This window comes from Anas acuta, chromosome 4 (assembly GCF_963932015.1).
Source record: "Anas acuta chromosome 4, bAnaAcu1.1, whole genome shotgun sequence".
In the NCBI taxonomy this organism is placed as follows: Eukaryota; Metazoa; Chordata; class Aves; order Anseriformes; family Anatidae; genus Anas; species Anas acuta.
This window is the reverse complement of record NC_088982.1, coordinates 33332060-33356486: the sequence shown is the minus strand read 5'-3', so window position 1 is coordinate 33356486 and position 24427 is coordinate 33332060. Positions and strand designations below refer to the sequence as shown.

The following is a 24427-nucleotide window of genomic DNA, read 5'->3' as shown; positions in this document are numbered from 1 at the left end:
GTATCTCTCTCTTTGCAACTAATCCCTTCCTAAGAGTCCTCAAACGGGGCAGCATCCACTACAGGATTGCTTTTTACCTATCCTCATGCTGAGCGCAGTCAAATCTCACACCTGCAAAAATAAACAGGTACACTTATTACTACATACTACTGTTATTCTCTATCTTTTAATAGCTGGAGGAATAAAACTTTGTTTCAAGAAGACAAAGATGCGTCTGTTACCTCAAATTTCAAAACAGGGGAGCCCATACCTTTTTTGTTATTTAGAAGAGCTGTCCGGAGAACACAGACAATTAAAATACCAAAATGTAATTTTCCATAATGAAACAAATTTCACTTTTTTTGCCACTTCTGGTATGGCTGATCATTTTTTGAATTGTGGCATTTTCGTGCACCATCAATTACTTCTACAATTAAGTCTACACAAGAAGGCAAAATTGCCACTTACAATGTGGCAAAAAAAATCCTTCATACAGCATAATTAAAATTTTCAAACAAGCACATCTTCACTATTGTCGTCTTTAAGCTCATGACTGCTGCTGGGCTCTTAACCAAAAGTAGATTCTTCTCCTGATTTTAAGTATTTTTTCATCAATGTTACGTAACTCGTATTTGAGAAAATAAAAACAAATACTGCATTTCTGAGAACAGGAACACTGCTCATAGATGCTAAAAACACAAATTAAGTAAGCCAACTCAAGACAGCTATAAAGAAAATTCCAGCAACATTTTGTACCCTAGCAATATTTGTGCCCTTCCTTTTTATGGTTCTTATTTAAGCCAGCTCTATATCAAATAGAGAGCTTTATCCGTAGTTTTTGTTAACTTAGAAAGGTGCAAGTGGCAACAAAAATATACCACAGACAAAGTAGTAAAAATGGGAAAAAACTAGGATTTATGAGAATATGTCTTCACAAATGGAAGAAGGTAGATTTGAAGCTACTCCTGGAAGACTTCACAGAATTGTGTTACAATTCTAAATCAAGATCAGAAGCTGGAAAACAAAGTCCTAATCGTAAGCTAGCAAATAATAAGGTTGATGTATTTTCTGCTGTAAATTATAAGACGAGGCATGTGAAGCAAGAAATGAGGTCTTCTCTTGTTTTTCCTCCGATGAGTGACAATTAGAACATTACAATAATATTATTACCAGCAGCTTCAAAATGAAGATGATTTTATAAAAGAAGCTTGACAATTCTAAAAAAAGAATATCATATATTCAGGCATTAGAACTAAGTAAGATGCAAATGCTCTGAGAGCATTTACTCACAGGCATATACTTATGCCTGTGAACTTTTAGAGGGCAAAAACACTGAAATACCTGCATCAAATTCAAACTCTGCTCCATCAGCACTTGTGTCACTCTGAAGACCCCCTCCGTTGTCTAATCCAAGCCCATCCTCATTCTCGTGGCAGGCATTTGTCTGCAGTTTCACTGGCTGAGCTGGTCTGTGTAAGCTGACTCCTTTAAAGGCTGGGGTCACCACAATGAACTTCATCCATTGCCTTGCCAATGCAACTAGACCTTTCTTTAAGGTAACTAGGGCAGGAAGGCCATCACTCTTAAAAAATGAACAAAAATGCATTTTAACAAACTGTATGTAAAAAATCAACATTATAAAAATATTTTTAAGTAGACAAAATACTCCCATTTCTAGATTATGAAGAACTGTGCTTGCACCACACAATACCTGAATAAGTAGTCACAGGGCTAACAGATAAAAGAACTATAGCTTCATTAAACACAGTAAATACATTCATTTACAATACATTCAATCCTGAGGATGTAGCCCAGTGGGCCAAGAATAAACAACAGGAAACAAGACTATCAAATATGAAACAAGAAGTGCTGAAGTAATTATAAGGCTTTAAACTACAGACTAAAAATCAGAGCAGCCCTAGAGTGACTGTAGAAACAACTGAAATTAAAAACTGAGTGTTTTTTTTTTCCTTTGTTGGTAAGCAGTCATTTAAAAACATAGTACTGAGGTAAAACCAGTGATTGTTTCAATTGCATCACTGAATAGTGCTTAAAAAAACACACACACCTTTTTTTTTACCACAAATCAAACAGGGCTATTTCTGCCACAAATTGTGCTATTTCTGATCACTGGACTCTCAGTTAAACACAAGGAAAAACATTGTTCAAATCTGTCAGCCATGCAAATGGATTATGAAAATGATGCAAAATCAGGGAAAAACACTCTTCCTTATGCCCAACATATGTGTCCAAACAATTATTTACCGTTACAATCCAAGTATTTACATTCTAAAGACACCAAAAAGATTAAATCCTTAAGTCTTACATTTTTTACAATTCTAGCTTTTTTAAACCAGTGAAGTGCCTGTATTATTCTAATATTTCTAAAAGACATGAAGTCTAGTTCTCAGAAAAAAATAATTGAAATATAATCTAATTCGGTCATGTACTTGCATCAATAATTGAGATTTCATTTTAAAACTACAAATTTTTACTACTTCACTCTTATCTCTAAGAAAAAGTAAATTTGATAAAGAGACCATTAAATAAAAAGGCATGTATTTAAAATTGTTATGATTTCATATATATTTGCCAATGAAATAGCTAAATAAAAATTAAGCACATACACAGGCCACAAGAAAAACAGCAGACCTAAAAGAAAGTGACATGTGAGAAGCCATGTCTACTTAGCAAATGAAGTATTTATGCACCAGTTTAGGTTTATTTCCTTGTTTTACGGCTTTCCTTATACAGTTACCTAACTGAAAATACTAGAATTGGTTTAAACTAACATGCTGACTTATTTACATTTTTACGGGGTAACTCACCATGGTGGCATCCTCAATAATAGAGTAATTTGCTTGGTGAAGGTAGTGGTGCAATATATTACACAGTAAACAGGAAGGATTTTCTTGCAGGAAACGAGCCACTTTGGTGAGCCTGTTGTACTTGCTTCTCAGAGGAAAGTGCACGCTTTTATTCTAGATTAAAATGAAAATATTTTTCACACATGAACATACTTGCAAACAGGACATGCATACGAATGATAATTTCAGCTACAATAGCACAAACTTGTAACTCCATTTTGAACTTCTACAATGAAATTGCCACATGGATAACTACCAATTTTTTAAAGTGGTATCTGAAAATATCATATTTGAAGTTTGTTTATATGCAGTAATAAAGCTGGATTCAAATCCCACACTTTTGCAAAGTTATTTCTGGACTAAAGAATATATTTGCTAAGCTAGCTGAGATTTCCAAATGAAGTGTTAATTCCTAGTTAGATAAAAAAATACTTTTCTAATTTGGCTTATTGGTAGAAAGAAGAGTCAAAAAAAATAAAAGGAGGTAACAATAGCGGACTGCTGCAAAGGGCAAAAGCATAAAACTAGCATGACACTAAGCTCTCAGTCTTGCAATACACGATGGGATCTCACCAAGAGATCTCACCACTTTTCAAAATCTTCCCACTAGATGGTGCTAATTAAACAAACAGCAGAAAACTGCCTACACACACAAAAGCTCCTTAGCAAATCACACTAAGACCCAATGTTTATAACAGCTCTACCAATAATACTTTTCAACAATGAAAAAAAGTCTATTTTGCTCTTCTCATTAGAATTGTTCACCCTCACTTTGCTCTCTCTAACAAGTGGATCTGATGAGCGCAATAATTCAATGCACTGCAAGGGCACAGAAGTTCATGTTTTCTCCTAAATACCCTGAATACTCCATGATTCAAGCACACTTTCATATTTCATAAGACATATCAGATATCAAAGCCATACTTCTTTCAACAGACAGAATCTCCAATTATTTTACATGGAGATGCACACCTGTAAGAAGCACAAGACTTTACCACTAGTAATAGCTGGTTTTTTTCCCCCATTGAAATTTAGATTCTGTACAAAAAGCACAGGCAGTAAATTCTTGTAACCAATGCTTGAAAAACTGTCTTAGGAGGCACTGTGAGTTTCAGTGAAAATATTCAGATCCCCAAATGAATATGAATTACATATTACACTGCTCTGTTCTGATTTGCCTCTTGATTTTAGAAAGGTCATTTACCTCTAATGCTTCTGTCATTATGCAACCCATAACAGCACAGATTCGCAATGTTCCTTCAGTTTCTAGCTTATTTAAAGATGACTTCACTTGATCAATGGGAACAAGCCAAGCACCAACTGCAGGAGTTGCAGTACTCAGGAGGTTCAGTTGCCTAATTGATAAAAATAACAAGCATTAGGTACTCACATTCAGCAGCAGCAATTAGCAAGATTTTCTACTACTACTACTACGAACGACATTCAAATAAGTGGAATATGAGAACATTAACTGAATCCCACATTAATTGTTATACAAGGTATTGTGATGAGATTTTGCTGAAGGACTGAGGCAAGGATATTAGGCAAAAATTCACAAAAATATTTTCTAATTTATAGTTATATACTGACAGGAATATTTAGTTTGTTGAATTGTATGTTTACAATGTGCTTGTTCTATACACATACAAAGTTTCATTAAGTTTGCTTTGACCTGTAGAGATACTCAGTATCCATTATAGAGTATATAACAGAAATTTTCAGGTGTTGACAGAGTATGAAAAAAATATCTCAGAAAGATTTATCTTGAACCTTAGAGTGCAAAGTCAATAAAATCAAGGTTTAAGCATTATGTTGAAGACCAAAGCAGTGAGTGGCTCTCTCCTAATCAAATATTCTCAGTCACACTCCTTGCTCTCCTTCATACATCTCATTCTCACTGGAAGTAATTCATTTTTTTTATTTCTATCATATCTAATTAAAAATTTTCTAGCAACACTTTCTTACACATGATGGCAGTTACAAATTGAAGCAAGAACTACTGCGATATATGTAAATTCCAAAACCAGCATTTACAGAGAAGCTTCAACAATTATTGAAGTTACATTCAGAATCTACCAAATACAACTGTAATTTACCAAACCAGAATTGTTATTTTCTTTCTCTTAAATCAGAGTCATACCTTGAAAATACATGGGCTGGAGAACGCACATTGGTAGGAGCTGCAAAACTAAACCAAATTTCTTTGATCGTCAGCTTCATGCTGCAGGAGTCAGGGGGTGGAGGCATCAGGGGTATGTCTTTTTTCAAATCATCAGATTCAACCCCTTCATCCTGAAAAAAACAAAACACAAAGTCTTTTACAAAGTATTAGAAGGCACTAGCCTACTGTGCACTGTTCACAAAAAAATAGTTTCATATCCATTTAGGCAAAGAAAAATAACCTAATGCTGTTCATCAACTCTTCCAACACTAATAGACCTTATAGAAAGCTTAAACTGTAATGCACAAGAAGGCAGTTTGAATCAGTTGGTACAGGAACAGATCTGTCAATTTTCAGTTTTATACTATAAATCGTAATCACTTTAAAGAAACACAACCTAAGACCAATCAATTCAGCCCAGTATACATACCTGCTCATCTGAAACTGAGTTTCCATTAATATCTGAAGAAGGACTTATTCTGTCACAAGGAAGGTTATCATCAGACACATCAGTATTATAACCACTACCAGTTGGAGAATCTGAAGAGTTATTTGATGCGAGCAGTCCCCCTCTCTCTGTAGCACTTGATTTCCCCATGACTCCGAATGTATTATACAATACTGCACCAGATTGTCTTCCACCTAGAAAAGCACACACATTATGTTTGCCATGCACAAACTTCTATGTTACATCCCACAGAAAAAAAAAATACACTTAGGATAAACACATGATTTTGGTTAAACAAGATGCATTCCCAATTTTACATATAACTTAAAAGCTAGTTGTAGAGCTGTTCCAAGTGGATGAAGAGTAATCACAATGCATGGAGGCTGCTTTTAAACACTATTCCTGACAAGAACAACTTGAATGACAGAAAATACATGTAAGCTCTTTTTCTTTATGAAGCCAGCTTTCCTCCTGAAAGCAGAATTCCAGTCCTACATTCATACACATAGTGTGGGTATGATTGCAAGGTCAGGATTTAAATAATCAGTGAAAGCACAAACTCTTACCTTCACTTTAACTTCCAGAACTGTTGAAAATAATGTTCATGGAATTATTTCATATACGGTCATAAGCAACAACAACTACAAATTCCTGTATTTTAGAATTTACTATGTGATATAATTTATGTACTATAGACATATTATTTATTATCATCCATATTCACATATTTGAAATCAAATAATGGCTAAAATAAGACCCAACAACAGAGCTGTTATCAGTATCATAATATTAAGCAATACAAAGCCTATATAGTCTTACCTTTTATAGTCAAATTTTCAATTCCACACTCAAACATTATCCAACCCCACTTCTCTTGACTAGGACCGATTCGAGTTACATCTGGTACAGCTTGCTGGTCTGTTTCATCCACAAAAGCAAACTCATCCAACTCTTCCAAAGTAAAAAGAACTTTTGATTTCCCAAAGGGAATAGCTGTTATTGCACAAGTTCCAATATCTGAAAATAAACATATTTAGCATTCTGTTACAAAATGGAAAAACTTCACATCTCCAAACAGCCCTCAAGTTTACAGTAACTTGCAAGTAAGGTATTTTGGAATACTCTTTAGTATTCTTCAAACAGGAAGAAAAAAAGAAAAAAAATCAAAGTACAAGCAAGAAAAAAAAATGTTCATAAAGCCCCAAACCCTTCCTCCTTGAATGTTTATTTTATTTGGTCAGGGTACTTTTTAAGTCTGGAACAGCAAGAACGGAGCAACTCAAAGTTCAAACTTTTAGACATTACCAATCCTAACCTATCTGCCTTCTTCATCTTTCTACAGTCATGGTTCCAAAGATATCCGTACAAACAAACTCTTCAGATTTTTATCTCAAAGTGCCTATTAGCCCAAAGTTTTTATCAAAAATATTCCTAATAAATTCCTAAAGCTTAACAGCAACAAATAACAGCAATACTGACAGTGCTCTTGGATAATATGCTTGAATAGAAATGCATTTGGTATTAACTATAGCATAATTAGTGGGTATTTTAAAATAAATTTCTGAATTCAATTCAGAGACTGCTTCTCTGTTGGAAACATGCCTTTGTCTACACTGCAAGAATAGAAAGCAGTAAGTCTCACTGATTCCTAAGAAAACACTGCCTCAAGTAGTTTTTGATTCATTACGATCCTTGCTGTCTAAGATCCAGGAGGGGACTACGCCACCTTCATTTCTTTGATATTACAATGAAGATTAAATATAAATCCTTTCTTCTAGTGACATTTCTGAAGGAACATTTTAAGGAAATTTACACCTGTTTCCTATTACCTCTCGCACAGAGTTAAATGTCAAATATCTGGGGAAAAGAACCACACTAAGTCAATTTATATTCTGTCCACACAATCCTCACTCTGTGCCCCCAGTTGATTAACAGAAATCACTTTCAAAGCATACGTGAAATGCTAAGTTCTCTAGAAAGACATTCCTCAACCCTTTTAAATAGACTATGAGCTTTTTGGTTACAAGTCAAGCATTACCTGGCCTTCTCAGAAGTCTGTAGCATACCTCACACAAGACACTACAGCTGAGATTTCACCCAACTAAATAAAAATTGAGCTAGTCCCTTCTATCTTCTCCAATTTATTTTGTTTTCCTTTTGCTCGCTCATCTTTACACAGGCTATTTTGTTGCGTGGTTTTTATTCATACTAGTTTCACAGAACATTTCTTCATGGCCTAAAGACTCCTGCTCTTCATGGGACACAGTAAAACACGGCACTAGCTGGTACAGATTGCACCAAAACTGAGTCAGATTTAACTTAGAAAGCAATAAAAATGTCAGCATGTAAAAGGTACTCAAGACTTCTTGCCAAACCACAACATAAGATCAGTCTCTACTTTTGCTTATCTTCATCTTTTCCGCGATCAGAAATTATAGCAACCAAAGTTAATTCATGAGCTCTTAAAGGAATTTCCTTAACAAAAACAAGAATGAACACAATCACGTAGATCTCATTTTCTGTTTTATAGGCACTACTGTTAAAAATCTACAGCTTCTCAAGCTGAAAGTGCCAGTACATTCATGTAATACCTATATTGAGATTGTTAGAAAGTACTAAGAAAGCTAGTAAGTGTAATTCATTTACTGCATTGGGTGAAAAAAATGGCAGCTGAGAAGGAAAGGAGATCAGCTGCAAAGAAGGGAGCCTAGACATGAATTTTTATCATTCAATCTTTACCATGCAACCTGTTTGCCACAAAAAACGCTTAGAAATCAGTCTTGATGTTTTCCCTCTGTCTATGTTTAAAATCATCATATTAGTAAAATAATAGCAAACAATTCAGAGTAACTATCCTGAACTTCTTTTTGGCCTACTGCATGATCTCTAGTTTCAAATGTCTCTTTATTTGTGTTGATAAAAAATGAGCTTAAGGCAAACAATCACCTTCCATGAAAACTGACATTTTCACAATAAAAAAAAAAAGCTTACCTGTTGTATCAAGGCCTCTAAGTTGCCCGTGAACACGATGGATGTTCAACTTAGCAGCAATTTCTTTTCCTTTTTCTGCTCCAGCATTGGATCTCAGTGAGCCAGACGACTGGGGCTGCATTTTACTGGCTTGGATATAACGATCAAATGTGACAGAATTCCTCCCAGTTTCTGCATTGTTCGAAGACTCCTCCACTATACCCCTTTGAACCCATGGGAGAAAAAACAATTAAGCAAATCTCTGATAGACATGCTACTTTTACTTTAAAAAAAAAATGAGTGACTTTAAGTGACATAAGCACAGCAGTATTAAAAATTCTTTGTAGTCAGAAGATAATTATACTTTCGTAGAAAATTACTGAAAATTTCTATTTTATCCTGCATAATGTGAGTTAAATCGTAGGTTCCAAAATGATTCCACAAGGGTTACTCTGCTTCTCAAAGAAACTGAAGTTTTAATTGGATATTAGCTGTTAATTTATAGCACTCTGAAGAGACATTTTATTGTTTAATTCGTTCATGACAACATTTTAAAATACTTCCTTTCAGAACTGCAGACTATATTAAAAAAAAAATTGTGAACACTAAGTCTTTTGGCTAACATAACAACAAAAAAAAACACCAACAGTGACATATTTTATTCTTACCTATTCATACGAACTTGTGTAGCAATTCTATCAAAGCACAAAGCTACTAATGAAACATGAGTCACAGTTTTACCAGAAGAAACCCCTGGGGATTCATCAACGGATGCTTGTAGTAAACACAGGTTCACCTGTATGTAAAATTTCCCCAAAGAGTAAAGAAATTTAGAAAAACATGTTACATTAATCATACATCACAAACTTCTGATACAATCTTGTCTTAATGTTATGAGTAAAATCAAACTTTTAAAGATAAAACCTCCACGCCAAGATGTAAAAACATCACACAGACATTGCAGTCAGTTATCTCTATAGCAATTATTATTTAACTTGCATACCTTTACCTACCCTAAGATCAAACATCTCCAAAACAGTCTACCCTACTCATCACATTAGTTATCTATCACAAATACATAACTTCACTTAAGCTTTCCAGTACACACAATAAGGGTAATTTATGAGTTACATATCTACCCAATAAGCTTAACAAAAATCCTTACCTTTGGTACACTAACGTTGGCCTGAAGGCCTTTAATTGTCACATTATCTTGCTTAAGGGAGAGATTTGTCTGTGCTGGTCCCTGGTTTGTTGTTCCTGTGGTAGTGGCATCTATTTTTGTTCCTCTAATATCCTGCTTGGAAGATAACTTGGAGGGGAAAAAGGTGGTAACACTTAATAATTTATTCTCATTGAAACCTGGAACTGCTAAGCTGAAGTGTTTAGCAGCTCTGAACTGTTCAGCAGCACTGAACTACAAAGAGATTGTGACTGCATTTAAAACACAACGCCATCATTTCTAGAACAAGGACTGTAGCACATACAGGTATGTTATGTTTAGATACCAAAGGGTAGCAATGTAATTCTAAAATAAACTTTCTAATGACCAGATTTCAGCTAAAAGCTTGAGTTCTGCATATATCAGCTATGCAGAAAAATTTGTTATGAAGTAAATAAGTAGTGTCAATTATACTGTGAAGTCTAAGAAACGCCAAATAAAAAATATATACATTTTGTCAACTTGGACGGAAAGAACTTTTAACTCAGTACAACTACCATAAAATTCTTTTCAAGCTAGATTAACATAGCATTTAGCTACTGCACCTCAAAAAAATGAATTCAATTAAATCTTTTTCTACGTAAAATAAAGAAATGACTATTCTTTCAAAATTTTTGATAATTTTCTTGTTCCCTTCCTTACATTTTCTGAGAAGCTTGTTTTGCTGTTCTGTACAGCATCTTGAAGAACTTTGCAGTGCAGATCATCAACAATAGCTGCTGGGTGTCGAGAGCTCGCACAATGCACCATTGCTTCTATATACCTGTGAGAGGGAACAAGCCCACAACAGGACACTTAAACTTCCAGTTTCACGTAACGCACCATCTGTAGTATTTAATTAACACTGCAAAGAGAAAAATTAAGCACACAGAGAGAGAGAGAGAGAAAGTGTACTTCCAAGGTCACAATAACGTCCTTCTAGCTTCTTTACAGGACAAGCAGAATAATATTCAATGGCTGCAAGGCACTGCCATCCCATCAGTCATGTATTATTCAATCCTTTTATCTAAACCTCTACTCAACCTAACAGCTTTGAGACAATTTTTAGTATAACCAATTAACACCGAAGTAGTAAAAATAAAATTAATTACCTGTCCAACGCTTCTGCTACAAGAGGAGTCAGAACTACATCTACAGTTCCTTTTACTTCTACTATTGCTGTTGTCCTTGTCTGGAAGACTGGGTGATCCAATGTCCATTCTTCTGTTATTGTTTCATCATCTGTGTTTTCTGCAGACTTCTTATCCAAAGGAGTGTAAGGTGTACTAAACAAGTCAAATACATATTAATAATCCAGATTTGTGAAAGAAATACAACAGTGTACATCACTAAATGCTTGCATCTTGTATATTTTTTTAATACTTAAATAGGACTCCAACAGTACCAAAACATCAGTCTTGGATGGTAGACCCAAGACCAAATCAAAATTCATCCAATTCAAGGGAAGAGTCTACAGGCATTTAAAAGAGTTAACTCCTTTATATTGAGACTATGCATTGTGATGTGAGCTTATAGCCACATATTGGAAAACGTTCCTTGTCACAAACAACATATAAACTGGTCTTCAGCTTGCAAAAATTCTCCGGAGGCACTCTAGGTATCATTTTAATACTCAGTAAAAGGCATACAATGGCAGATTTATTTTTCTGCATAGGTCAGAAAGCACACAAACAATTTCAGGGCAAGGCCCTTACTGAGATTCAAGTTCAGCTTTAGGCAATGCAATGGACACTTGCCATAAGCACTTCCCAAAATCATTCAAGTAAACTGCCACTGTACTTCCATTTGACCCAAACCAAACATTTTGTAATAAAATACCCTGCTTTGAAATAGATCTGTACTAAAACTAATGCTAAAAATCAAATTTGAATGGGCTAGGAAGAGCCAAATTACTAGAGTATCAGGGAAAAAAAATGTTTTAACAATGTTACACAATTTTCAACTTACTTAGATGTTGATCCTGTAAGCTGCATGCCTCTATCCAGTAATGAATTAGCTGTGAGACCCTGCTTAACAATCTAAGAGAAAAGTACAAAGAAATATATTACATTCCTTCTGTATATCAAAAAATACCCAAGGAATATTCAAATGAAGATTCTCCTTAGTTTGTGGGTTTTTTTTGTTCTTAAAAGAATCCTTCACATGCACATACTCCAATATAGTGTAAAAAAAATAAAACTTTGATTTAACTTTTTCAATAGCTTGACATTAGATTATGAAGTTTTTGCATAGAGGTATAGTGACTAATTGCTTAGAAGGGACTTCAAATAGTAATCTATGAAAGCACCACATAAACATATAAAGCTTTTGCTACAAAGTGATAACAAGATGAAATTTCAGAGCTTAAACACCTACTATCTATCAAGTCATTTCCATTATGTTTCATATATGTCATTTCAGTTCTTTCGTTAAATACGTATGCTCCTATCACACTGGAAAAAAAATGCAAACGTACAAAAATAGTTTCATCAAATTATTCATTTCAAATTTACTCTAAAGTAACTCATTTACCGTTCAGCATTAAATACTATCAGTATTAAATGTACTACTACTAAAATTTCTTCATAGTACATATTTTAAACAAAACTCATGCAAATGTCCTTCAGCTGTATATCATTCAACAAGTAGCATTTCTAATACAATAACAATAATTCAGAACACGCATCCTATTCACATAATCTAACAATCTTTTTCTTTTCCAGTCTTCCAGCCACACAGCTGAAGACTTGAAGTCAGAATTCCAAAGTATTTATTGACTGAAAGCCAAGAAGTTTCAAGTGTGTCATGACTTTATACAATGTGTGTATTAGACAATTTGAACTTGTCTTGAATTTTTACTCGTTTCTCTAGTCTTCATTCCTCTACCTTTCATACCTTAAAAGTTGGGATAGAAAGCTGCTCAAACGATGATGAACTTTCTTCACTGGTTGGCGTGTCAAGGTCTAAGGGGCGATGTAATGAGGATTTTGAAGTTCTTTTGTTAGTTGGATGCTTTACCGACCAGTTGATCACCTGGAACTGTGTAAGATAGTTTTGGTAACATGCCATTACAGGCTGCTGGGAAGTTATCTGCTCACTTTCTACAGTCTTCTCAGATTCCATGACATACATATTCTCAACATGTTCGTCTTCTCCGCCTAGAGCTGAAACAAACGAAGCCTGTGAAGGATGAGTCTTAATCGGCAACGTTTTAATGTCTTGACTCATTTCTCCATGGACAGTACTTGTTAAGGGCCCTTCCACGCTGTGATAAATAGACCCTCTACTGTATTCAATTTTCTGAGCTTGCTTTTTTCTCTTCTTCCTCCCTGGGTAAGTTCCTGGTCCTTCATCGCTACTTATTGGCTCAAACTCTTCTGCTGCAGAAAAATAGGCTTCACTGTCAGCCATCGACATACTAGAATCCATTGAGCGGTACTGGTGAAATGAATTTGAATCTGCAGACGGTGTGTATGGAAAAGAACCGAAGCTCCTCCTCTGCTTTGGGGAGTCCAAGACATTCTCATCACTGCGAGACACATCACTGCTGAACTGCACACCAACTGCCACAGGCTGCTTGTCTCCGTAGAAGGCTGCTGTGAGGCTCTTGGTGCTGCCGAGCCGGGTGGAGCACACGGATGCCTGCCGTTTCAGCGGAGACCTCATGGGAGACTGCCCAACAGGCCTCTCCTGGCTGCTAGGGGATGCAGGGCTACCCTCTGCACCCTCACCTGCAACACTGGAAAAAAAATACAATGGGCATTTCATTGGCTTGTTTTATTCCCAGTGTTTCTCTTTACATTTTAAGAGCTGTCAAATGCTGCAGTGATTCTATGATTTTCTGTTAGTATAGCAATTATTTTCATAACACTGATGGCATATTAAATTCTGCTGCTTGCTAGTCTGCTTGTCTACAGAAGAGGAGATAGAAACAAATGGTAATGGTAAGTGTTGTTGTCATACATGCTGGGTTTTCTACCAAGATCAGGTCATCGATCCCAATTAATTACCCAAATTTGCCTTCAAACCAGGAAATGGATGTTGGCAGTGCCATTGAAATTAACTAACACTCAGTAAGTTGCTAAATATAAGGTGCGTTCTGTATTAACACGTTCAACAGTCCAATTATACTCCCACCGGGACAGAGAGTACTAACCTTCCACGGCCATCTTCTCTCTTTGCACCAGACAAGAACTCCTTCTGTCCCAAGTGATCCTCGGTAGTAGAAGATGGGCTGTCTTTCTCACCTGCCAGCAAGGGGAGGGCAGCGCTGGAACTGCTCGTTTCCTCTGAAGACGATGAGGAGCTGTGGGAGCGCAATGGCACTTGTAGGCTTAGATGTTGTGCTTTTCTTTCTATTTCTATACCCATAGATCTACAATCCCAGTCTTTTCGTTTTACACCGTTTGCTTTACCTAGGATCATGAAACAGGAAAGAAAAGTTGAACATCTGATAACACATCTACAATGGCTTCTTTTCCACTCATTCAAATAATAATCCTTATTAAATAAAAGCCCTGGTTTTGAAAATGTAGACTAGCTTATTTAATAAAGATTAATAAAATCATAGCAGCAAAACATCTAATTCTCTTAACAGACTACTTTCTAGACAAGTAAAACAAATGCAAGTCAAAAAGCTTCTTTTAACTCAGAAAGGATCTGCATGTTAATACAAAAGCATATGAGAGTTTACTCACTATTATCAAGGTATTGTCTGCACTCAGAAGGGCCCATACCACTACAGGACCTCTTGCACAAGAACGCAACATACACTACTCACTAACCAGAACCAGATAGACCACAAAAAACAGCGTGTTGTTAGCAAATTATACTTTGGGGCAAATAAGAATTAAGTTAGAGAACAATGCATTCTCACCATCCAATATTTTAGGAATCTCCTTAGTAATAATCCATTCTCCTGGCTGCAGTAATGACTGCCCATAAAACATATCAGATTCTGCACTCGTACTTGAGAAAGCAGAGCTGCTTGATGGTGTCAGTTCCTCTAGTTTGAAGAAGTCTAGTCCTGTTAACGTGCCACCAAAGAAGCGACAACCACCAAGACAGCCACACTTGTTCTTGCTTCTCTTATTCTTCAAATTATCATCAGGCCACAAAAACCACAATCTACACAAAGGCAGAAAAAAAAGAAGAAGCAACAATGAGACCACATCAGATTTAGTACATTTAAATTCAGTGAAAACCAGATTAAAAGATATTGCCCTTATATTTGTAAGCTCCTGTTTAATTTAGCAGGAAACAAGTAAGCACAATTTCTATCTGAAACACAGGTGTCACACAAAATTAGTTATTAGCTCCAAAAAGGAATATATCAAAAACATATGCAGTGCTGAGGCAACTGTGCTCAGGCACAGATCATATCCACCTGCCACAACGTACATTAATAGTAACAGCTCATTCTCTCAGCACAGAAGTAAGCACTACAAACACTTCACTCTGGTGTATGTTGCTCATGCCAGAGGCGACTGCTCTTAGGGGAAACACAGAGTCACAGTTAGACATCTTATTCACAGCTGCTCAGTCTGTTCAGAAATCTGTAAGGCCTATTTTCAGTCTAGCTTGAGAAAAAAAGGACAAACTGAATTCCCTTCCTCTCCATGACCTTAATTTTGGGAGATGAGGGAAAACAGACAGAAAAGTATTTCCAAAAATAATAGCTTTGTATAGTCCAAGCACAGTCAAGCCACCAACTAGATAGCTAAGTAGTCAACATACTTAAAAAAAAAAATAACTTACACTGAAAAAACATTCAAATCCATCTCGTTCAAATCAATCTCTTACCTCTTTGTTCGGTTATCATGTGTCTCCAAGAAGTGTCTCTGTACTTCGTGTTTGGAAGGATGATCTGCAGCTAAAGCAATGTCAGCAGTGATGAGCCCCAAGTTGACAGATCCAGCTTCCAACCAATATGCCCTCCTTAATATTGGCTGAAGACCAGTTCTGCAGTTGTTCACCTGCTCAACGTATTGTCTCAATTGCAAGTCTTGAATAGCAGCACTTACACCTTCTCCAACAGACTGGTTGTGGAGGTTGCAGTTTGCAATACGGATCGTACCCATCTGAAAACATGAGTAAAAACATGAATTCTGAATACTTACAAGTGAAGCAAAGATAAAGTAGCCTTAATCCAGTTATCACATCACCTATTACAACACACAAAGGTCTCAGTAAAGTACTCTCTCCAAAGATGACATGAGAACAGCTTTTTACATACAAGTACAGGCATACACACATAAGAAAGCAAGCTTAGAAATTAGCTTCAGACAATTGCCAAATAACAAAAATGAAGTCTGTACTTGGGAGTCTCCTGTTGTAAAGGGATCCAAAGAGAATTCCCAACTGTAGACATGTTATAACGAACCTTTAAAAAATTTAATCATTATTAAATTCTTTGGTGTAATCATAAAAAAAAATGTATCTTCTATTTTTGAATTCACAGATCCGTGATTTATTACTACAATTTAGACTAAAATACAGATTATATACTTCAAATACACAGCCGTATTAACTGATGGAACACAGACATACAACTCCACAATTAATGTACGCCTCAGTGAGAGAACTATGTTAAATGGTGCAAAATTCAAGATACAAGAAATTCCAAATCCTGAATCTCAACTCTGATCCTTTGTGTTATAATACCTTTGTTTCCATTATCATATTCTACTTCTTTTATTGGTATAGCTCCAGTGATTTTGTGGAACCAAACAGGAGGCTACCCTCTCTCCTGTATCTGGAAAAGTTCTTGCTTTGCTCTCACACTAAACTGTGAAAACAGGTCACTCCACAACCAGCACACCTGCCCAGGCAGAGTCAATCCTCCCTGACATTAGGGTACATAAAGGATGATGTAGCCCTGCCACACATGCTTAATTATAAAACTCCAAATAATATGAAGTTTCCTTCAATTTTTCTTGAGGGTGGATGGAGCTCCCTGCACAGCTTCAGTCATCTCCAAAAAGTCACCATGAAATACCTGAATTTTTCCAATTTAATTTTCCAACTTTTGCAGCTGTCCTTACTTGCCCTGTGAAAAGAAGCCACCCATGGAAGAGCTATTCATAGGGCTAATATTAAATTATTACTTCTCTCCTTTGTTACAAACTATAAAAGAAGCACCGGAAATCCTTTTTTAAATATGAATGAAACTCATCAGGGATATAATTTTCTATAGTGGTTCGGGTTATTAAGCAGCCTTTGAAAATCCAGCCATTCATATTTATGCCTGCAAACACAGTTGATATTTGTGCTGATGCTTTATATTAGAATCAAAAGATTTTGAAGACTGAAATGCTTTTTTTCTTTTTTAACTGCCACAAGGTAGCAAGCCATTCAAATGACAAGATATCACGTCACTCAAAACGTATAAAATAATTGCTGCTCTCCTTCAGTTAGATTCTTGCTCATACTGTGAAGCTGTCCCCAGAGTATCACATATTAAGCCTAACTTTTAAAACTGAATTTATTAATCGACAGCCCAACTATTAGTCATTAGCAGTACAATGCTTTTCTCCTTTTCTTGTGTTACTGTACTTTACTGTCTCTTAACTTTTACTTAGCTACAATTTTCTGTTATATCAGAGAGAGAGATGAGAGAAAGTATCAGCTCTTCTCTCCACATCCTTTTTTGAACAGATACCATGCAGTATTCCAGATTCAGTCAGGCAGCAGCACTAATACTTCTCCCATCTCTACCAATGATACAGCTTAATTGAAGCAGCTGTCTCACATGAGAGAACCATGAGTTATCACACAGTGACTTGTATACACTCCTTCTCAAACAGTTCCAGTTGCTCAGTTACTAACTTACAGTAAAAGTTTTTACTAACCACCACATACAGACACTAGCGTTTATATTGCCCAGTATTATTTTAATTTATTACACCCGTCTTGCAGCTCACATTCTTATTTTGGCAGACATCTACCCCTCCTAACCATTTTCCAATATCATTAATGAAAGTATTAAATATGACCCAAATTGACCTACTCCTGGCCCAGTCCAACCATTTTAACACCAACATTCTATCACTTAGTTTCGAAAATTCTGCTTGGTCCACTGCATGTAAGCAAGCAATGAAATCAGTCAGTTATTTTATGAAAAAATACAAAGAATTCTACTGACCAAAATATTTTAATTGCTGTAAAGATAAATATTTTTTACCTTTATATTGGTGGCACAGCCATGTTCTACCACATACAGATCTGCTCCATCCATGGCTAAGCGTGTCATAGTGTACTTTAAGTCATCAGATGTTGGGCATGGCCCAGGGACACAGTTCATCTGAAAAACAGAGATTTAAACATACTTAAGGAGTTTAAATTTAATTTTATTTATTATCCTTTTATTTATGTTCTATTTAACAGAGGCCTAAAGCTAGAGCAAAATATAGTTACTTATTCTGCAATTTCAGCATGAATATGAGATGGGATGATTCTTCTGTCCAGCAACATGAGCGGACCCACCTGGCTCTCCTGGCTTCCACCAACAAAAAGAAAATTGAGCCCCCTAATAGAGAACATCACAAAAACTGGAACCTATACATTAAAACAAGGAGGAGGTCAAGAGATGAAATTCAGGAATCATACTTTATATATCACAAGCCTCCTTAGGTCTTCAAGTGACTGCCCATACAGATTCCAAGAGACAAGTACCAAAAGCACAATCCATGATGACAGACAAATGGTTATCTGTTTGCTTGGAGCATAGCAGTAGAAGTGTTAAAAAAATAGGTCTGTGGAAGCCATAAGCTGTTGACTTAAGTCCCCCAGCAAAGCACAGTTTCATCAATAGAAGGTACAGTGGTGAAAGTGTTCAAGGAATGCAAAGTATGATCCTTGTTTCTCAAGAGAAACTGAACCGTGACATGTGCCTCTTCTTAACTGTCACTGTAGAGGAAAGAACTATGCATGACTCCTGCGGGCATTGTTTCTCAAAATAATTCATACAGCACTAAAACATGGTGTAAATCCACACGAAAAGACAGATAGAATCGCTTTTCTTTCTAAAACACATCAAAGAGGATATCCAATCTGACTACATATTCCATAAGGCTTGATAACTAAGACTGGATTTATAAACTATTCCAAAGAGCCTGTACGGATATAATGAGCATTTAGGATGGATGAAAGGTTACCTTAGAGTCACAAAAACGACGATCAATTCCATGCTGGCATATTATAACAGATTTTGGTCTTTCCAGTTCAAACTCACGGCACACAACATGAAACACAAAGGTCTGCCCCCACTCCAAAAGACAGGCAAGCTGTAAGGAAGATGTTGTCTGATAGTAAGTATGCAAAATGAACTTACAGGATTCAACAGATTACTGAAAGAACATCACCAAAGGTCAGAAGGTGAGCAAGAGTAAAACCAAATAGGAGTCCCCACCGTAACTCTCTGGCTTCATTACCTTGTTTACACATAGCCTATAGCTAACCCTAAATCCTGTCTTAATATAAGAGAATAGCTTTATTCTTATGGTCAACCAGTCTCCTCATTGTAAAGACACAGCTCACCTTATTTCACCTCATAAAATGCCTCTAAATACCCTAACACCATTCATAATTTAAATGTCAGACTTCCTTGCATACAAGTAACAAGGTTACATTTAGAAAGCATAGGAGGAAACTGGCCAAACAGAACACTGCTGAATCTCTCTGGATCTGGTAATTAGCCAATTGCTGATTTAAATCTTTTATATAGTTAGCTTATTCATAAAGGAAATGAATCATAACTGTCTGTCTCTATTATGAGAGGGAAATGGGTTTTCTTTGGCTAACCAAAGGAAAGGGCACTTTAAATCAGCAGTAATTTAACTGGAATTTAATATAGCTATGACTGTCCTGCGCAAGATCTCTCTTTCTCCATTTAGTTGTATACCTTCACAAATTCTTGCAATACATCACACTGGGGAAGGAAAAAGACAATGACCTTGAAAGAGCAAGTTCAAGTTCTGCTTCGCAGCAGTGCTAACAAGTAAAATAAAATTCCTGTATTAAATATAAAATTGAGAATGGCTTTCTATGGGAAGAAAACCCTCAATTTCTGTCAAATATTTAGAAGAGTCATCAAAATCTTATAACACTTTGATTAACTAGGTTTAATCTTGAAGCTTATAAGCACTGGAGTAAAAGCAATAGTTTGTATAAATCAGTCGTAGCATTTTTGGGGAAATACCTCTACAGAAGTCTGTACAAGCAGCATGAAAATGTATCTGGAGTCTCTTCTTTAAATTTACAGAAATTGCTTGTAAGCCTGATTTGGATTTTATTTGCTGCAGAAGTCTTCTACTGAAAGAGTTGTTTAAAGCCAGGAAATTATGCCATTTTTTTTCAAGGAATAAAAGGATGCAGAAGTCTCTTAATAATCAAACTGTAACCAGGAAATAGAATTTATGTATTTTTCTCACATTTCAGAACACAGTGATAAAGCAACCTTTTCTAAAGATCTCACAGCCCACATCAGAAATAAATCAAAGTGATTTGTCTAATGTGTGCTTGGAGCCATTATATATTGAAAAATGAAAGTAACAAAAATGGCAAGAACTAAAAGTAGTTAATACGAAGACTGACCTAAGAAACTTGTACTCTGAAAGCAAACTATGTTCCAGTGAGACCAAGCATCAAAAGTTATGAAGCTACCAGCTACTCTTCTGCTGAGGTTTGCCCATTCTATCTTCCAACAGATCATCTCATTTTTCTCCTTCTTTAAAATTTGGCTTTGTCAGTAGCTTTCTATAGAATGCCAAAACTTCATCTGCAAGATAAATCCTTGCCAGCTGCTCCATTTGATATCCTTCTTACTGGTAGCATCCCTGCAAACAAATGCCTACATATCTGCATGAACCTTACATGTGAGGGATAACAAATGGCTTTTCAGACTGCAATCACAACTGGGTACCTCATTTGCCCTTCCCAGAGTGTTAACCAGCAGGGTAACAAACCTGCATCTCCAGAATTCAGCATCATAAAATCGAAGTAACCTGAGAGGAAGTCAAAGACAACTTATCTTAAAATCTCTTATCTAAATTCATTCAATAGATTTTTCTTTCTCCTCTTTGTCATGTTACGTAGTTTATGGCTGAAATGGTCTCAACACCTGCTCTGTTTAGAATAGTAGTACTTATTCTACAATTACATCACTTAGAGTACACACAGATACTGTGGTTGCTTTTCTAATCAGTATTTAAGTACATCCACTTATATAGATGTAACATGCAGGTATTTACAGAGTGACAACAGTGTTTGCTCATACTCTGTTATGAGCACCCTTTCAAATGCTCATAAAACACCAGGCATCGTTATATCTAGATGGAAGATAAACATCAGATTCAGCTCGTTTGGCACCTTCTGTCCATAAAAATGGCCATATTTTCAAACTATAAACTTAAGGTTATTTAAGGCATTGGATATATGTTAATGCATCCAATTCAGCTGAGACCACACGTTTTCCAAAATCCATGCTATACCAGTTCTGCAAGGAAGAACAAAGGTAATACATTATGGCAAATTCTTAGATGATACCTGTGGTGCTGTAACTTTGGCTGTGAGACTTCCAGCCTGCACATCTATCAGCCATGCATATTCCAAAGTATCACTTCCAAGAGGCAAACCTTCTGCTGAAAACATCGCGTGAGCACGCAGCTGCAGACCTGACAGACTAATGTGTCCCTCTCGAAGAACTTCATCCACTGAAGGTCTCTGTTAAGGACAAGGTAACATTTAAGTTAAAATTAATATTTTCAACAATATATCATTAGAAAGTGCAAAAAACTGTAGTCAGAGATATCTCTTACACATTCATTTTCACCTCTTAAATCCTGCTGATTTTTCTATGATTCTATGATTCTACATTTAGTCTGTCCCAAGATTTCTCACCATTAAGCATGCAGCAACATATATGCAAATCCTATGCGGGGAAGGGATCCTCATCTAACCCAAGTTTGTTTTAACCAATAGCAACCATCATCAACTTTCCCTTCCCCAAAATTCAATTTTAAGATCATTACAACTTCCCCAATACATATGCACCCACAAAAACACAAAGCTCGGCTACTACCTGATAGTTGTCATTCAGAAACAAATTCACTGGAGACAGTACAAGTTGAAGCATTGTTTCTCTAAAACCTTTCTTCATCTCAAAACACAACCTTTCCAAGAAAGCTGTAGGGCATTCAGGACCATCTGGACTGCAATGCTAAAGTAAAAAACAAAACCATTTCAGAAACTGAAAACAGACAACACTGTTGATATTGTCAGATTAGAAGCAAAGCTGTAAGCTGGAAGTTTGCTAAACTTCCTTCACGTTGATACTTTAAAAAAAAGCCCATGCAATTTCAAAAACTTTTCCACAATTATATACAAACCTATTTGGGTGAACCCAAACCTTTATCTAGACTATTATTTAAATTCCTGGGGATCCTTCACAATGCAGCTGTGCAAAGCAGGATGCACCATTAGAGGACAGATTTGTTAATTATCAGAGAAATCATGATGGTCAATCCAAAATCATGAACAACTGATGATGCTAATCAAGTTTATCGAAAAACAAAACCATTTAAAAAAATCTCCAGTTCACCTTCCAGGGAAGCAAAAACAATCACATTTCAAATTGTTTTATATAGCCACAACCGTAGTAAAGAGTAGTCAGACCTTTTAAAAAGCACCTCCCTAACCCAATGTTAGGGAGTTACAGGGAGTTACATTTAACTCCAGATTACAAAACTGGAAAAAAAAAATTGCTGCTTATAGCAGAAAAATATTTTAAGATTCTAAAGCACTTACCACTGGCAACCGCCCATGCACTTTGTACAAGTTAACAAGTACAGTAATATCCCAGGGACGTAAAGTAAGAGGGTGAACTGGCTTGACTGAACTTTCATTTTCCTTTTTGTCATTTTCCACTCCAACAGCTGTCCACCCAGAACTTGAAGACGTAGAGAGTGACAAAACAGGGCTTGAAATAACTTCTTCAAAATCAGTGTACATGTCATCTTCTCCAAAATAATTTTCCTGAGAAAAGGAATTATTTACTATGACCATAGGGAAAATAAACTGAAAACATACAGGCAAATAATGAAATACAAATCCAACCGTCTTCTGTACATTAGTCCTCCCTAAAATAAGCCATATATCTACAACCTATAGCTGAAGAAACATAAATAGTTTTATTTTATGAAAAGTAGGTAACTTAAGCGAGCGAATTGATGCCATGTGCTTTGCAGAACTGGCTCTTAACAGTTCCCAAAGCACTGGTATTCCAGATCCATGCGGTACAAGTAACTATCCTGAGGCAGTAATAGTACTGACATTTTTTAACACATTCTGTGCTTGTAAAGATAAAAAAAAAAAAAAAAAAAAACTTCAGGACAGTATGAACACAAAGGAAGTCACACTTATCCACCCAGAAATTTCTGAAATTTTGTTGCTCTTCCTGCCCTCAAAAGATTAGCCTGATATAAAAGTAAATGTAATGAACAAATTAAGTCTCTCAAGAACAATTTTTTCAATGATGCAAAATTATATTTTCATGTTAAGTCAGTATGTGGCAAGTGTTGGGGCTTAAACATTCTGGAGCAAAATCCTTTCCATGCAAAGAGGTTATGACATGGACACAAACACTGCTCCCACCTTTGTTCTGAAAAAGTAATTCAGTCCCTCAGCCCTTGACAAAAGTATTCCACCTATTACAAACCCCACTGGCGATTCGTGAGATACAGACCAATTGATACTAGACAGAAGATCAAATTCAAGTAGATTTGAGTTTTGCACTTTGCAAATTTGTATTGCTTCCCTCTTCCCTTTTCTGTGCCTCATTTGCCTGCCAGACTTCCCAGTCCTTTTCTAAGCACAAGTCTACAAAGCAAACAAGCAAAGATGAAGTGTGCAACATAGAGGAAAAAAAGTAATTGCCAAGTATCCATGTCCTTGAAAAAGGTCTGCAGAAAAGGCAGGCGTTATCAGCCTTGAAATGATGACTGCCCTGGACACATGATTTTATTATCTTGTACTGAGTCTCCACAGTATTTTTTGTGTTAATAAACTATGTATGAATTAAGCACTGCTCAGTACTCAAAACAAAATCTCTCTGAGGTTAAGCAAAGCTAACTGGCTTTGCTTTTTAACAAAGGGAAAAGATAAAAGACAGTGTCAGGAGACAGACCATGAAATATTTTTACTATGCAGACCCAGCAGAGGGTGCTATGAACTCCAGTAACTTACTCCTGGTACCTTCTGCCAGGGATGCAGAGATTCACCCATCATTCATTCCAAGCCAGTAAGCCATCCAGTACGGAGCACACTGCACTACACCACAAACTACCTCCAAAGAACAGAAAACTTTTCAAAACTGCACAAGTAATGCACATACAGGAATCTCTCCCATGTGTATTTAAAAAGATCAATGAAAACATACTGACAATAACAATTAAACCACAAGACAGGAAAATAAGCATTAAAGAAAACAAACCTAGATATCTACTAAGAGATGCTGCCAGCACAGCTGGACAAACAGATGTAAACAGTAACAAAAATAGTAAAAAGTACAGTAAATGCATTTTCAAAAACAAGTTATCTAAACTTTCTCTTGAGATTTAGAAGATAAAGGCCAGTTTAAAGCTGAGAAATCTGCACTTCAAAAATTAAATCATCACAGAATCAAGGGACCTAACGTAGCACTGCTTACATATATCTCCAGAGGAAATGAGCGCTGAAGATGTGAGCTTGCCTAGAAATGTGCCTAAAGGCACAGGTTCTGATACATCTTTATATAAAAGTAGTTC

The 24427-nt window shown here is 36.1% G+C and overlaps 1 protein-coding gene across 1 annotated transcript in view; it reads right to left on the bottom strand.

The window, feature by feature from the left end:
• Positions 1-24427, bottom strand: part of BLTP1 (bridge-like lipid transfer protein family member 1) — a 112972-nt gene that overhangs the window by 51206 nt on the left and 37339 nt on the right. Inside the window, exons 20-41 of the mRNA XM_068679357.1 lie at positions 22431-22658; positions 21706-21843; positions 21171-21347; positions 18782-18910; positions 17809-17928; positions 15429-15706; positions 14503-14753; positions 13783-14041; positions 12522-13365; positions 11595-11665; positions 10739-10912; positions 10290-10410; positions 9591-9737; positions 9094-9221; positions 8447-8649; positions 6275-6472; positions 5438-5649; positions 4987-5138; positions 4051-4201; positions 2808-2960; positions 1321-1561; positions 222-271 (exon numbers count right to left, since the gene is read on the bottom strand). Of these exons, the coding sequence (XP_068535458.1) occupies positions 222-271; positions 1321-1561; positions 2808-2960; positions 4051-4201; positions 4987-5138; positions 5438-5649; positions 6275-6472; positions 8447-8649; positions 9094-9221; positions 9591-9737; positions 10290-10410; positions 10739-10912; positions 11595-11665; positions 12522-13365; positions 13783-14041; positions 14503-14753; positions 15429-15706; positions 17809-17928; positions 18782-18910; positions 21171-21347; positions 21706-21843; positions 22431-22658 (4425 nt within the window). The remainder of the gene's footprint in view (positions 1-221; positions 272-1320; positions 1562-2807; positions 2961-4050; positions 4202-4986; positions 5139-5437; positions 5650-6274; positions 6473-8446; positions 8650-9093; positions 9222-9590; positions 9738-10289; positions 10411-10738; positions 10913-11594; positions 11666-12521; positions 13366-13782; positions 14042-14502; positions 14754-15428; positions 15707-17808; positions 17929-18781; positions 18911-21170; positions 21348-21705; positions 21844-22430; positions 22659-24427) is intronic.